Source organism: Zootoca vivipara, chromosome 4 (genome assembly GCF_965207765.1).
Source record: "Zootoca vivipara chromosome 4, rZooViv2.hap1.1, whole genome shotgun sequence".
Lineage (NCBI taxonomy): Eukaryota > Metazoa > Chordata > Lepidosauria > Squamata > Lacertidae > Zootoca > Zootoca vivipara.
This window is the reverse complement of record NC_142587.1, coordinates 98,231,972-98,245,923: the sequence shown is the minus strand read 5'-3', so window position 1 is coordinate 98,245,923 and position 13,952 is coordinate 98,231,972. Positions and strand designations below refer to the sequence as shown.

Here is a 13,952-nt window from a genome sequence, read left to right as displayed (position 1 = left end):
AAGCATCAATTCTTCGACGATCAGCCTTCTTTATGGTCCAGCTCTCACTTCCATACATCACTACTGGGAAAACCATAGCTTTAACTATACGGACCTTTGTCGGCAAGATGATGTCTCTGCTTTTTAAGATGCTGTCTAGGTTTGTCAGCAAATGAGCTGGTTGCATCTATTTGTGGGGCTGGGGTTTTATCTCCCCAGACCAGTAGTCATAAAGAAGGGAGGACCAAAATCTGGCAAAAATTAGCTTTTATTTCTTTGAAGAAAAGGGGGTCAAGGAAAGGAACAAAGGTATGGGCTTTCAGGGGCTGGGGTTGGTGTTGCTCAGGTCAGGAGGGCGCGCCTCAACATATCCTTCTTGGCCGGGGTGAGCCTTTGGGGGAAGAGGATGTCGAAGTACATGATGAGGTCCCCCTTGCAGGTGGGGTCGCTGGCCAGGGGCATTCCCTCTCCTGGCACCACCTTGTAGTACTTGGGGCTGAAGGGAAAAGAGAGGCCGTACTCAGATTCAGCAGCTGGTGGGGGGTGGGGAGAGAAAAGGGGCCACCCCCCCAACAGAGAAATAATAATAATTTACTATTTATACCCCACCCATCTGGCTGGGTTTCCCCAGCCACTCTGGGCGGCACCCAACAGAATATTAAAAACACTATAAAACATCAAACATTAAAAGACTTCCCTAAACAGGTGTCTTCTAAAAGTCGCATCGTTGTTTATTTCCTTGACATCTGATGGGATGTCAAAAAAAATCAAGATTGCAACAAAAAAAATCAAGATTTCACACAGGGTAAGGAAAGGAAGTCCTTAGGCGTTGATTATTTCCTTGACATCTGATGGGAGGGCGTTCCACAGGGCGGGAGCCACCACCGAGAAGGCCCTCTGCCTGGTTCCCTGTAACCTCCCTTCTCACAGGGAGGGAATCGTCAGAAGGCCCTCAGAGCTGGACCTCAGTGTCCGGGCTGAACGATGGGGGTGGAGACGCTCCTTCAGGTCTACTGGACCGAGGCCGTTTAGGGCTTTCAAGGTCAGCACCAACACTTTGAATTGTACTTGGAAATGTACTGGGAGGCAATGTAGGTCTTTCAAGACCGATGTTACGTGATCTTGGCCGCTCCCAGTCACCAATCTAGCTGCCGCATTCTGGATTAATTGCACTTTCCAGGTCACCTTCAAAGGTAGCCCCACATAGCCAGAAGCTTGCAGGGCTGGATTTGGCCCCCAGGCCTAGGGTTCCTGACCCCTGGCCTACACGATGCCCATGGAAGCGTCTTCCTATGTCTTTCAAGGGAGGAGGGCAGCACATTGGCTAACTGGGTGCCTCTGTCTTCTTCAGTTTCATACCCTCCTTCCTGCGACTGGGATCCTGGAACGTGGTGATGTTTGTGTCCCTTGAGCAGCTGAAAAGACTGATGGTTCTGGCCCAGGGCTTTCAAGGTCAGCACCAACACTTTGAGTTGTGCTCAGAAACATACTGGGAATCTTCCCACCCCCTCTTTGCTGGCTGGCATGTAGCTTTGCATCGCCACCTGCAAGGCTCAGTTGTATATGGAAAGCGAGCAAATCCTAGAAACAGAGAATCGTAGAGTTTGAAGGGATCCCCCGAGGGTCATCTAGTCCAACCCCCTGCAATGCAGTAATCTCAGCTAAAGCATCCATGACGGATGGCCACCCAACCTCTGCTTAAAAACCTCCAAGGAAGGAGAGTCCACCATCTGCCGAGGGAGACCGTTCCACCATTGAACAGCTCTTACCATAATAAATTATTTATTATTATTATTATTTATTATTTATACCCCGCCCATCTGGCTGGGTTTTCCCAGCCACTCTGGGCGGCTTCCAACAGAAATATTAGAATACACTAATTTCTTAAAGATTAAAAGCTTCCCTAAACAGGGCTGCCTTCAGATGTCTTCTAAAAGTCTGGTAGTTATTTTTCTTTTTGACATCTGGTGGGAGAGCGTTCCACAGGGCGGGTGCCACCACCAAGAAGGCCCTCTGCCTGGTTCCCTGTAGCCTCGCTTCTCGCAGGGAGGGAACCGCCAGAAGGCCCTCGGCGCTGGACCTCAGTGTCCGGGCAAAGCGATGGAGGTGGAGACGCTCCTTCAGGTCTACTGGGCCGAGGCCGTTTAGGGCTTTAAAGGTCAGCACCAACACTTCTTCCTGATGTTTAGTCGAAATCTCCTTTCTTGTAACTTGAAGCCATGGGTTCGAGTCCTACCCTCCATAGCAGGGGGGGAAACCAAGCTTGTTTTAGAAAGGTCTCCCTCAAAAGGTGGTGGACTCCCCTTCCTTGGAGGTGGGGTGGCCATTCATCATGGATTCTTTATAGCTGCAATTCCTGCATTGCAGGGGGCTGGACTAGATGACCCTTGGGGAACCCTTCCAGCTCTACAACTCTTAGGGTTCCATGATTCCTCCCCTTCTGGGACAAGGACTGTTGGCCGCAGGCACTTACTGTACAATGTCGTTGAGAGGGATGTTGAGCAGCCTTTCGTCCAGGGTCTTCACATCCACGGTGCACCCGGTCAGAGCCTGCGAAGCAAAGTGCCGGAGGCTGAGGGCAGGTTATTTTACCTATCTATTAGATCTAAATATTGCCTTTCATCGTAAGATCTCAGGACGGTCCACAGAAAACCAAGCTTAAGGTAGCCTAAATTTCTGACAACTGAGGCACACTTAATTTCCGGATTACAATGGGAGTCGCACTTTATGACTCCTGCGCAGAGAAGCTTGGCTTTTGGCTTACGTCCAGCATTTTGAGGACGGCTGGCTCTGTGGAGGAGCCCATGCTCCCTGCTCCTGCGTGAGGGCTAGGCCTGCCTGGAAGCAGAACAGGGCTTCACACAGAGAAGCGACGGGAAGCCTCCTTAGAATAATAGAATCATAGAGTTGGAAGCGACCACAAGGGCCATCCAGCCAAGCAGGAAACACCATCAAAGCATTCTTGACATATGGCTGTTAAGCCTCTGCTTAAAGACCTCCAAAGGAAACTCCACCACACTTCTTGGCAGCGAATTCCACTGTCAAACAGCTCTTACTGTCAGGAAGTTCTTCCTAATGTTTAGGTGGAATCTTCTTTCTTGTACTTTGAATCCATTGCTCCGTGTCCGCTTCTCTGGAGCAGCAGAAAACAACCTTTCTCCCTCCTCTATATGACATCCTTTTATATATTTGAACATGGCTATGTCCTTGGTGGGGTGGCAACGGCTACAATCCCAAGACTGAATGGGTGCTGCAATGACACCAAGTGTGTGGACGGGAGAGGATTGGCGATGTTGACAAAAGCAGGGAGGGACACGCACCTCTTCTCGCTGCATGCAGGAAACCTCCCTAAAGCGCCCCCCCCCCCAAAGCGCTTCCCTCCATGCAGGCAGGCTGCTCTTCAAACGCGGGTCTGAAATGCCCCCTGAGACATTTCATTCCCAAGCTGCCAGAGCTCACTGGTGAGAAAGAAAGGAAATTGAGGCTGGAGCCGAGGTGTCTGCCTTCAGAAGAGGCTGCCCGCTGCCACTCTTTGCGAGTCTCTGCTCGGCAGTCTTCCGTTAGCTCGGTGTGTGTGTGTGTGTGTGTGTGTGTGTGTGTGTGTGTGTGTGTGTGTGTTACTGCATGGATCCTGAGAAGAAGGTTAGTCTGCTAGACCCAGTAACATATAGTAAGCAGAAGGGGCATTATTAGCCAACCTGGGGAGAAAAAGGGGGATAGTCTGGCTCCCTGGATTACCTTCCCCAGAGGGAGCGGGGCCACATAGATCAGGTTGTCGTCTTCTCTCTTAAATCTGGGGTGGATCTTCTCCTTGACGATGAAGATGATGTCTGCTGGGATGATGTTTGGGCCCTGGAACGAAACGCAGGAAGAAGCCCAAAGGGCGCGTGGGGTTCAGACCCAATGGTTGTCCCCGGCATCTGCAGGGAGGGCAGAAGGTAAGACCCACTGACCCCTTTGCCCACTGTGTAAGGTGGGAAGGGTGCCCACACAGGGGCAAGTCTGGCCCCAGCTCCCCACCCCAAAAAACAACCAAGCGCTGCACTGGTTGGACTTCAACCTGATGTTATAAAAACCCATGGCTCCAGTCCAGAGAAAAACCGCTCATGCTACAGCTATTGAGGTTGGTGGCAGGGGAAGCAACAACAACAACAATTTATTATTTGTACCCTGCCCATCTGGCTGGGTTTCCCCAGCCACTCTGGGCGGCTTCCAACAAAGATTAAAAATACATTAAAATGTCACACATTAAAAACTTCCCTGAACAGGGCTGCCTTCCGATGTCTTCTAAATGTGAGGTAGTTATTTATCTCTTTGACATCTGATGGGAGGGCGTTCCACAGGGCGGGCGCCACCACCGAGAAGGCCCTCTGCCTGGTTCCCTGCAACCTCACTTCTCGCAGGGAGGGAACCGCCAGAAGGCCCTCGGAGCTGGACCTCAGTGTCTGGGCTAAATGATCCGGGGTGGAGACGCTGTGAGAATTCCCTCTCATGGGGACTAACTTTAGCACAGGGTCGTGCGAGGTAACCCTCGAGTCGGAATCATTCTTCTCGTAACAGCAAATATTGAGATGCAATCGTGGGCAGGGGCGCTCCAAGATTTAAGCAGCCTCTCTCCTCCCTCGTTCCCCAAGATAGCATTACCTGGTCTCCCTCCTCTTGAAAGGTGATCTTGGTTCCTTGCTTCCACCCTGAGCGCACATCGATGGTCAGGATCTTGTCTTTGATGGTGGAAGCATGGCCGTCCTCATTCATGACCTGAAGGGTTTAGAGAGGAGTCATGGAAGTTGCTGGGTGAGTGGCCGCCGAGACCATATAACACCGGTCCTGAAAGACCTACATTGGCTCCCAGTACATTGGTGGTGGCCTTGAAAGCCCTAAACGGCCTCGGCCCAGTAGACCTGAAGGAGCGTCTCCCACGCCCTCCCACCAGATGTCAAGGAAATAACCAACGCCTAAGGAGTTTGAATCCCGACAAGACAGAAGTACTGTTTGTGGGGGACAGGAGGCGGGCAGGTGTGGAGGACTCCCTGGTCCTGAATGGGGTAACTGTGCCCCTGAAGGACCAGGTGCGCAGCCTGGGAGTCATTCTGGACTCACAGCTGTCCATGGAGGCGCAGGTCAATTCTGTGTCCAGGGCAGCTGTCTATCAGCTCCATCTGGTACGCAGGCTGAGACACTACCGGCCCGCTGACTGTCTCGCCAGAGTGGTGCATGCTCTAGTTATCTCTCGCTTGGACTACTGCAATGCGCTCTACGTGGGGCTACCTTTGAAGGTGACCCGGAAACTACAACTAACCCAGAATGCGGCAGCTAGACTGGTGACTGGGAGCGGCCGCCGAGACCACGTAACACCGGTCTAGAAAGACCTACATTGGCTCCCAGTACGTTTCCGAGCACCGTTCAAAGTGTTGGTGCTGACCTTGAAAGCCCTAAACGGCCTCGGTCCAGTATACCTGAAGGAGCGTCTCCTCCCCCATCGTTCTACCCGGACACTGAGGTCCAGCGCCGAGGGCCTTCTGGCGGTTCCCTCACTGCGAGAAGCCAAGTTACAGGGAACCAGGCAGAGGGCCTTCTCGGTAGTGGCACCCGCCCTGTGGAATGCCCTCCCACCAGAGGTCAAAGAGAACAACAACTACCAGACCTTTAGAAGGCATCTCAAGGCAGCCCTGTTTAGGGAAGCTTTTAATGTTTGATGGATTTCTGTATTTTAATATTTTGTTGGAAGCCGCCCAGAGTGGCTGGGGGAACCCGGCCAGATGGGCGGGGTATAAATAATATATTATTATTATTATTATTATTATTATTATTATTATTATTATACTTCTTTCCTTACCCTGCGTGAAATCTTGATTTTTTTGGTGCATCCGTAGAACAAGTCTTCCAGTGAAAGGTAGAGATCTCTCTCGATCGGAGGGTCCTTCTTTTTCACTCCCCTCCCACGCAGCCCCCCAAACGCCATGTTGACTTCAGCCCCTTCTGCAGTGTAGAACTCTAAGCAAGAAAAAAAATCAGTGTCGGGGGATGTGATTGTTATTTGTTTACACATCACTAACTGAAAAGGGAGGAAGATGCCTGCCTGGGTGCCACCACTAAGAAGGCCCCTATAAATACTCAGAATTGTGGCAGCTGGACAGTGTTCTCAGAGCCAGTGCAGCTGGTAAAGCACTGGATGAATATGCTTCCATGGCAAGGTCCCCGTGAGGAGCCTCGCTGCAGCATTCTATGAAGAGGTATAGAAATGAAATTAATAATAACACTGCTAATAACAAGTAGGTAGCCGTGTTGGTCTGAGTCGAAGCAAAATAAAAAAAAATCCTTCAGTAGCACCTTAAAGACCAACTAAGTTTTTATTTTGATATGAGCTTTTGTGTGCATGCACACTTCTTCAGATACACTTGAAACAGAAGAGCCAGACCCTTATGAATATTCAGAGGGTGGTGGGGGTGGGTGGGAATGGGTGATGGGCTGATAGGAGTGGTAAACCTGTTGATGGCTGTTAACGACTGCTGATGACTGCAATTGGTCCTGCGGGGGGAAAAGCAAGGGCTGAGGCGCTAAAGAAAGCTTGATCATGCATAATGAGATAAGAATCCTATGTCTTTGTTCATCCCAGGTGGCTCCATGGTTTTAAGCTTGGTAATGAGTTCCAATTCAGCAACTTCTCTTTCCAGTCTGTTTCTGAAATTTTTCTGTAATAAAACAGCTGCTTTGAGATCTGAAGAAGTGTGCATGCACACAAAAGCTCATACCAAAATAAAAACTTAGTTGGTCTTTAAGGTGCTACTGAAGGATTTTTTTATACTGCTAATAACAAGTTCTCTTCTCTTGAACAGTCTTCTCAAAGCTACGAACATGAGTTTGACCAAACTGCGGGAGGCAGTGGAAGACAGGAGTGCCTGGCGTGCTCTGGTCCACGGGGTCACGAAGAGTCGGACACGACTAAACGACTAAACAACAACAAATTATTATTATTATTTATTTATTTATTTATTTATTGTTATTTATACCCCGCCCATCTGGCTGGGTCTCCCCAGCCACTCTGGGCGGCTTCCAACAGAAAAATGAAATAAGATAATCTATTAAATATTAAAAGCCTCCCTAAACAGGGCTGCCTTCAGATGTCTTCTAAAAATCTGGTTCACTTTTAAACCCGTTCACTTTTAAACCCGGATTGTAAAATGGGTGAAATCACACTGGGAAAAACTCTGGGAGAGGGACTTGGAAGTTTACAGCATGTAATTCTTTGAAGGAGGACTACATGAACGTGATTCACAGATGGTATTTAACTCTGAGGAGGCTTGCTAAGATGTATAAGACTGGGGGAAAGTATTTTATGTTAACGGAGAAAATCTGAGGGCTCCCTTGGACAAAGCAACAAGGACACCAGCCAGTAATATCAGAGCAAAACAGCAGCCATTAGGCTTGGTCTTTATTGGGGAGTTTGGATTTGATTTCCCGCTTTATCACTACCCGTAGGAGTCTCAAAGCGGCTAACATTCTCCTTTCCCTTCCTCCCCTACAACAAACATGGGGTCACGAAGAGTCGGACACGACTAAACGACTAAACAACAACAACAATAACAAGTTCAATTGCAAAACAAACAAACAAACAAAACTGGGCACCTAGACATTCCATTGTGGCAACCGTAACCTAGGTCTAAGGTGCCATTTGGCGATGAGTTTATGTATCTGAATTTCTAACACTGCTCATAGCGAGACGGACAAAGCCTGAGTTTAGGGTGGAGAGATGTGACCTAGATAAAAAAGCGGCAAGCTGGAGAGAGAGAGAGCAAGTCGGAGCATCCTTTGAGAGTAAAGTTGGATTTCTATGGGAGAAACAAGACCTTCTTGAGATGTTGATGCTGTGAAGCCCTCCATCGTAGGCTCAGGTTGTATATGTGGTGTAAATAAATAAACCATATATCCTAAAGACGCCACAGTCTCCGCTGCCACTTATTTCCAAAAGCAAACCACAAGCCCTGGGAACCCCTGGAATCTTGCACCGATCAGAGATTGGGGTGGTGGGAAACCCCATACTTTTCTACGCCCTGAGCACCAGACAGCGCCAGGGTTCTTAACCTACTTCCCTGCAAGGATGCCAGTGGCATTTGCGAGTTGCCATCTGATTTTGCTAACCGCACCCCCTGCCCCTCACACCGTGGAAAGGGCTCTGTCTGATCTGGAAAATGCTCAAAAGCAGGGGAGATCCGAGATGCATCGAGTATCTTGACAAAATGTGGCGCTCGGGCCTACCAGCAAAGGGGTTGTCTCCTCCAAAGAATTCCCGGAAGACCTTCTCGGGGTTTCCGTGGAACACATAGCCTTCTGTCCAGGGGGTGTCCACCGTAAACTCCAAAGGGATCCCTCCTTTGAGACCTTCCTCGGCAAATTTGTCGTAAATGCCCTTCTTCAGTGCTAAGGAAGAAGGAGATACAGGTGGGGAAGGGATGGAGGCAGACAGGTTGGGGCGTGGAAGGTGGACTGCCTGGTGTTCTGATCTACAGAGAGCAGTCCTCTAGTGGAAGGACTGCCAGGTCCAATCCAGTTTTAAAGGTAAAGAAGCCCAAGAAGGAAAAGGAGGAGGGGCCTCAAAGTTTGCAGCTGGGCAGGAAACTGAGCAGGCAAACAGCTCGCCTGGTCACCGTCCTCCCCACAATGGTGAGATGTCTTTTTATGTACAGTACTCATTTCTAAATTTGCATCTACAGGTGAAACTCGGAAAATTAGAATATCGTCAAAAAGTGCATTTATTTCAGTAATGCAACTTATAAGTGAAACCAATATATGAGATAGATGCAAGACATGCAAAGCAAGATATGCCAAGCCTTTATTTGTTGTCATTGTAATTATTTTTCATTAGGCGGGTCAATTATAAATGGAATGCAATTAATGAAACGGCGATGTTTGTTTTTGTATTGTTGTAAGTATTTGTTTTATTACTGTGGAATTTCCAAAAGAAAGCATTTGTAAAAATTAAAATAAAAATAAAAAATAATAAGTTGCATTACTGAAATAAATGCACTTTTTGACAATATACTAATTTTCCGAGTTTCACCTGTATACATATAAAGTAGTTCATCTGTGTCTCTTCCTGCTTTGACGAAGCATTAAGTGCCCCCCTCCCCCCCCCCGGCCCTTTTAGGCACCAGGCATAAATGTTCCTTTTCAAAAAAAGGCCATTGGCTGATTAATATTCTACAGCCTTTCAAGTGTGTGTGTGTGTGGTATTGTTTGTTGTCAAAATGCAACATAAACCATGAGAATAGAAAATGCTACATAGAACGAGGCAGCAGATAATCAGAAGCAGCAAATTCCCAAGCAGGGAAACATTCCAAATCCAAACCCTTAAAAGGCTTCTGTGCTTTAAAAGCTAGGGAGAATTAAAAATAAATAAATTCTTCCAGCATTGGAGGGGGGAGTAGGTAACAGGCAAGCTTCCCTAGGAAGGCCACAGAGTCCCGCTCATAGCCACTTGGTGGGGGCACCTGGAGAAAGGCCCCTGGATCACGTTCGGAACCTGGGCTTCCACTGCAATAGGGAAGCCTTTTAATGTGCAACGTTTTATTATTTTCTAAATAAATTTTGGAAGCCGCCCAGAGTGGCTGGATCAGCCCAGTCAGATGGGTTGGGGTCCTAATACTAATACTAACACAGTGGCGCCTCGACTTACGAATTTAATCCGTTCTGAAGACACCTTCGTAGGTCGAAAAATTCGTAGGTCGAAAAGCGGCACTGGAAACGCGATTTCCCATAGAAATGCATTGGAAACGGAAAAATTCGCAAGTCGAAGAAACCCTATCTAAAACCGCCGCAGTTTCCGTTCGGATTCGTAAGCATGCGGCCATTTGCCCCATTCGTAAGTCGAAAAATTCGGTTGTCGAGTCGTTCGTAAGTCGAGGTACCACTGTCCTAATTTGGTTAGTCGTGTCCGACTCTTCGTGACCCCATGGACCAGAGCACGCCAGGCACTCCTGTCTTCCACTGCCTCCCGCAGTTTGCTCAAACTCATGTTCGTAGCTTCGAGAACACTGTCCAACCATCTCGTCCTCTGTTGTCCCCTTCTCCTAGTGCCCTCCATCTTTCCCAACATCAGGGTCTTTTCCAGGGAGTCTTCTCTTCTCATGAGGTGGCCAAAGTATTGGAGCCTCAGCTTCACGATCTGTCCTTCCAGTGAGCACTCAGGGCTGATTTCCTTCAGAATGGATAGGTTTGATCTTCTTGCAGTCCATGGGACTCTCAAGAGCAGGCATCCCCTCCAGATGTTTTGGCCTACAACTCCCATGATCCGTAGCTAACAGGACCAGTGGTCAGGGATTATGGGAATTGTAGTCCAAAAGGGCCTTTAACCTTACTACAAGACCACCACATATGATAAAAAGAACCTTCTTTCTCTTTACTTTTCCAACACTTGTTTGATTTAGATTTATACATTTTTGCCAGTTTACTCAGTGTCAGATACCGACGATAATTTTCATGTAATTTTCATGTTGTTGTTGTTGTTTAGTCGCTTAGTCGTGGCCGACTCTTCGTGACCCCATGGACCAGAGCACGCCAGGCACTCCTGTCTTGCACTGCCTCCCGCAGTTTGGTCAGACTCATGTTTGTAGCTTCGAGAACACTGTCCAACCATCTCGTCCTCTGTCGTCCCCTTCTCCTAGTGCCCTCCATCTTTCCCAACATCAAGGTCTTTTCCAAGGATTCTTCTCTTCTCATGAGGTGGCCAAAGTATTAATACTAATACCTATACTGTACTAATACAGTGGTACCTTGGTTTAAGTACACAATTGGTTCCGGAAGTCTGTACTTAACCTGAAGTGAACTTTCCCACTGAAAGTAATGGAAAGTGGGTTAATCCATTCCAGGCGGGTCCGCGGAGTACTTAAACTGAAAGCACTCAAACCGAAGCGTACTTAAACCGAGGTACGACTGTACTAATAATACTAATACTTGCACCCCGCCCATCTGATTGGGTTGCCCCAACCACTGTGGGCAGCTTCCAACAGAATACAAAAGAACACAACACAACATCAGATATTAAAAGCTTTCTGATAAAATAAACGGCAGCAACACATCTGTTTAGTCATTAAATACTAAGGCAATGTCTTCGTGTGACATCGGCAGAGGGCCTTTCCCAAGACACACAAATGAAGCGAATCCCCTCCTACTCACGATCACTCAGGACATCATAGGCTTCCGCAAGCTGCTTAAACTTTTCTCTGGCCCATGGCTCCTTGTTCTTATAGGGGTGGTACTTCAAGGCCAGCTTCCGATAGCTGCAAAACAGGACAGAGGGGCTGCTGCGATCACAGGGTGCAGGCGAAGCGGTCTTGTACCAACTGAGACGGCTGGCCAATGGAGCTGAGTACTGTCTACAGTGCCAGGCATGGCCAAACTTGGCCCTCCAGATGTTTTGGGACTACGACTCCCATTATCCCTGATCGCTGGTCCTGTTAGCTAGGGATGATGGGAATTGTATTCCCAAAACATCTGGAGGGCCAAGTTTGGCCATGCCTGGCACAGACAGCAAGCATCTCTCGAGGGTTTCAGGTGTGGGATATTACCAGGCTTACCTGGAGTCTCTCTCTCTCTCCCTCCCTGTAGTATGCTCCCCTGCTCCCTTAAATATATACATTTGAATTCTCTTCAGCTTTTTAGATTTTAACAGGCCTGAAAGCACTGGCCAAGGGTGTAATCCTTCCATTCAACTAAAAAAAATTACCAATCTTATTCACACTTTACACTGGCGTTGTCTCTGGGCAAGGAGATGGGGGGCATTGTCTTTTGGTTTGGGGTGCCATCAATTGCTACTCACACAAATACACACCCTCCTTTAAGACCAACTTGGTTAATTCCAACCGGGGGTCAGATCCACACACCCATCGACTTACATCTGTGAGTCAGATTCGTCTGCCGAAATGAATGTGCACAAGTGGCCAACCAGAGAACGTATACAAATTTAATTAATAATAATGATAATAATAACAATAAGATGATTATATCATTGAAAATTAGGGCTGCCATATGTCCGGGTTTTCAAAGGTGGAATTGCTCAACAACTTTCAGGTTAGGAAAAGCTCAACAACTTTCGGGGTCTCCTGGTTTTTACTTTTTGAAATATGGCAACCCTACAAAATGCCCGTATCATGCCTCAACGAGACGTTTCGATCATTAAACCTCCAGCATCTTATCAGCATCAGAAAATGCCTTCCTGCAAAGAAGTCCTGAGATCCAACAGACCCAAAACATCCGTTTTTGCTGGGGCAAAAGGAGTTTCCCGTGTGCAGCGCATTACTGTATAGCAAGTCTTGGCAATCAGTTTGTCGTCTGCTTGGAAATGGGTAACCTGATGTCATGGTGATTGACAAGGTATGTGGCCTGTGGTGGACAGGGGAAGGTAAGGATCCAGCCCACTGCTCTCAATCGGATCTGTTTCCAGAGCTGGGAGAAAAGGCTTGGGGAGGCAAGGAGAGGGGGCTGGCAGGAATCAGGGGCCAAACATCCCCTGGAAAAGCGGCATGCAATGTAAGGTACCCCTTAAAAAAAAATTATATAAAAAACTGGTATAAATAATAAGTACATCGCGCGCATAGATAGGGGAACATGTGCACGCAAACGCCACCGCGTTGATCCCGCATGTGACCCAAGTACACACGCGCAGACCCGTGTCCCGCAACCCCTGCCGGGTCTCACGCCTTCTTGATGTCCGCATCCTTGGCGCTGCGGGTGAGATCCAGGACGGCGTAGTAATCCTGACCCATCGCGGCGCAAACTCCCCGGCCAGGCCAGGCCCGGCCCGCCTGCTCTGCCCACTCGACACCGCTGCTTCTCCTGTTGCTAGGGACGCCGCCCGGCCCCGCCTCCCCCGCCGGGCGCGGTGCATGGCGGGAGTCGTAGTCCCTTGGCGCAGCCGCCCGCGTCCGGAACCCCATTCTCAGCAAGCTTTGCTATTGCTGCGCCGCCGCGCGCATTTGCTGCATGCTTGCTATTGCTGCGCCGCCGTACTCACCCACCACATGCACTTGCTGCATGCTTGCATTTCTCCGCACTGCTGCATGCTTGCAAATTTGTGCACTGCCGCGGACTTTGCGACTGCTGCTACCACACGCAACCCCCCGCGTGCATTTGCTGCACACTTGCAGTTGCTGCGCCACTGCACGCAGCCGCCACATGCACCTGCATGCTTGCATTCCCGCACTGCTGCGTGCTTGCAAATTTTTTTGCACTGCCGCGTTTTGCGATTGCCGCCGCGTGCATTTGCAATTGCTAAAACTGCCGCGTGCATTTGCAACAAATGCATGCGGCAGTACAGCAAATGCAAAGCATGCGCCCCTTCTTCCCTCGCCGACGGCGGGGCCTTTCGAGACGAGGAAGCCCCAACGGGGAAAGGCTGAGCTGGGTCCGTGGCGGGCGTTTGGCAACCCCGGCAGGCAGCTCCGCGCTTCTCCCTCTCCCAGAAGCAGCGCTGGCGACGGGAGCTGTGGCTTTCTGCGGGGCTTCTCTGTCCCGACGCGAAGGGAGAGCAAGACCCCAGCGCGCGGGGCAAAGGATGGAGGACTATAGAACTGCGGAACTCCTTCCCGCAGGAGGCAATGCTGACCACCAACCTAGCTAGAGATCTTTAAAAGATAAGTGCACCAATACGTGGAATAGAGAGCTACATCGATGTCCACAGGCCAGGATAGCTCTGCCCTCCAAAGCTGGAGGCAACAATGCTTCTTTCTAAATGCCCAGTTGCTGCAAACCACAGAAGGGGAGAGTTGCTCTTGGGCTCTGGCCCTGCTTGCTGGTTTCCCACCAAAGACATCCCTTTGGTCCCCTGTGAGAACAGGATGCTCAGCTGGACCAGATGGGCCACTGGCCTGATCCAGCAGGCTCTTCTTAAGTTTCTTTTTGAGAGCCTCCCAAAACGTTCAAGAGGATGGAGCAACAACTCCCTCTTGAGGAAAGGTTTCGGGGTTTGGGACGGTTTA

The 13,952-nt window shown here is 49.3% G+C and overlaps 1 protein-coding gene across 3 annotated transcripts; it reads right to left on the bottom strand.

Annotated features, from left to right (window-relative positions):
• Positions 1-229: 229 nt before the first annotated feature.
• Positions 230-12,811, bottom strand: DNAJB13 (DnaJ heat shock protein family (Hsp40) member B13). Of its 3 annotated transcripts, XM_060274049.2 has the most exons (8): positions 12,673-12,811; positions 11,152-11,255; positions 8,236-8,397; positions 5,816-5,973; positions 4,624-4,737; positions 3,718-3,831; positions 2,453-2,529; positions 230-475 (listed from the first exon to the last, which is right to left on the bottom strand). In XM_060274049.2, exons 1-8 carry the CDS (start codon positions 12,738-12,740, stop codon positions 322-324), a joined length of 951 nt encoding a protein of 316 aa, XP_060130032.1. In that variant the 5' UTR covers positions 12,741-12,811; the 3' UTR covers positions 230-321. The 3 variants fall into 3 exon arrangements, with proteins under 3 accessions (XP_060130032.1, XP_088525002.1, XP_060130033.1); XM_088668876.1 differs by lacking the exon at positions 4,624-4,737; XM_060274050.2 differs by lacking the exon at positions 8,236-8,397.
• Positions 12,812-13,952: the final 1,141 nt, after the last annotated feature.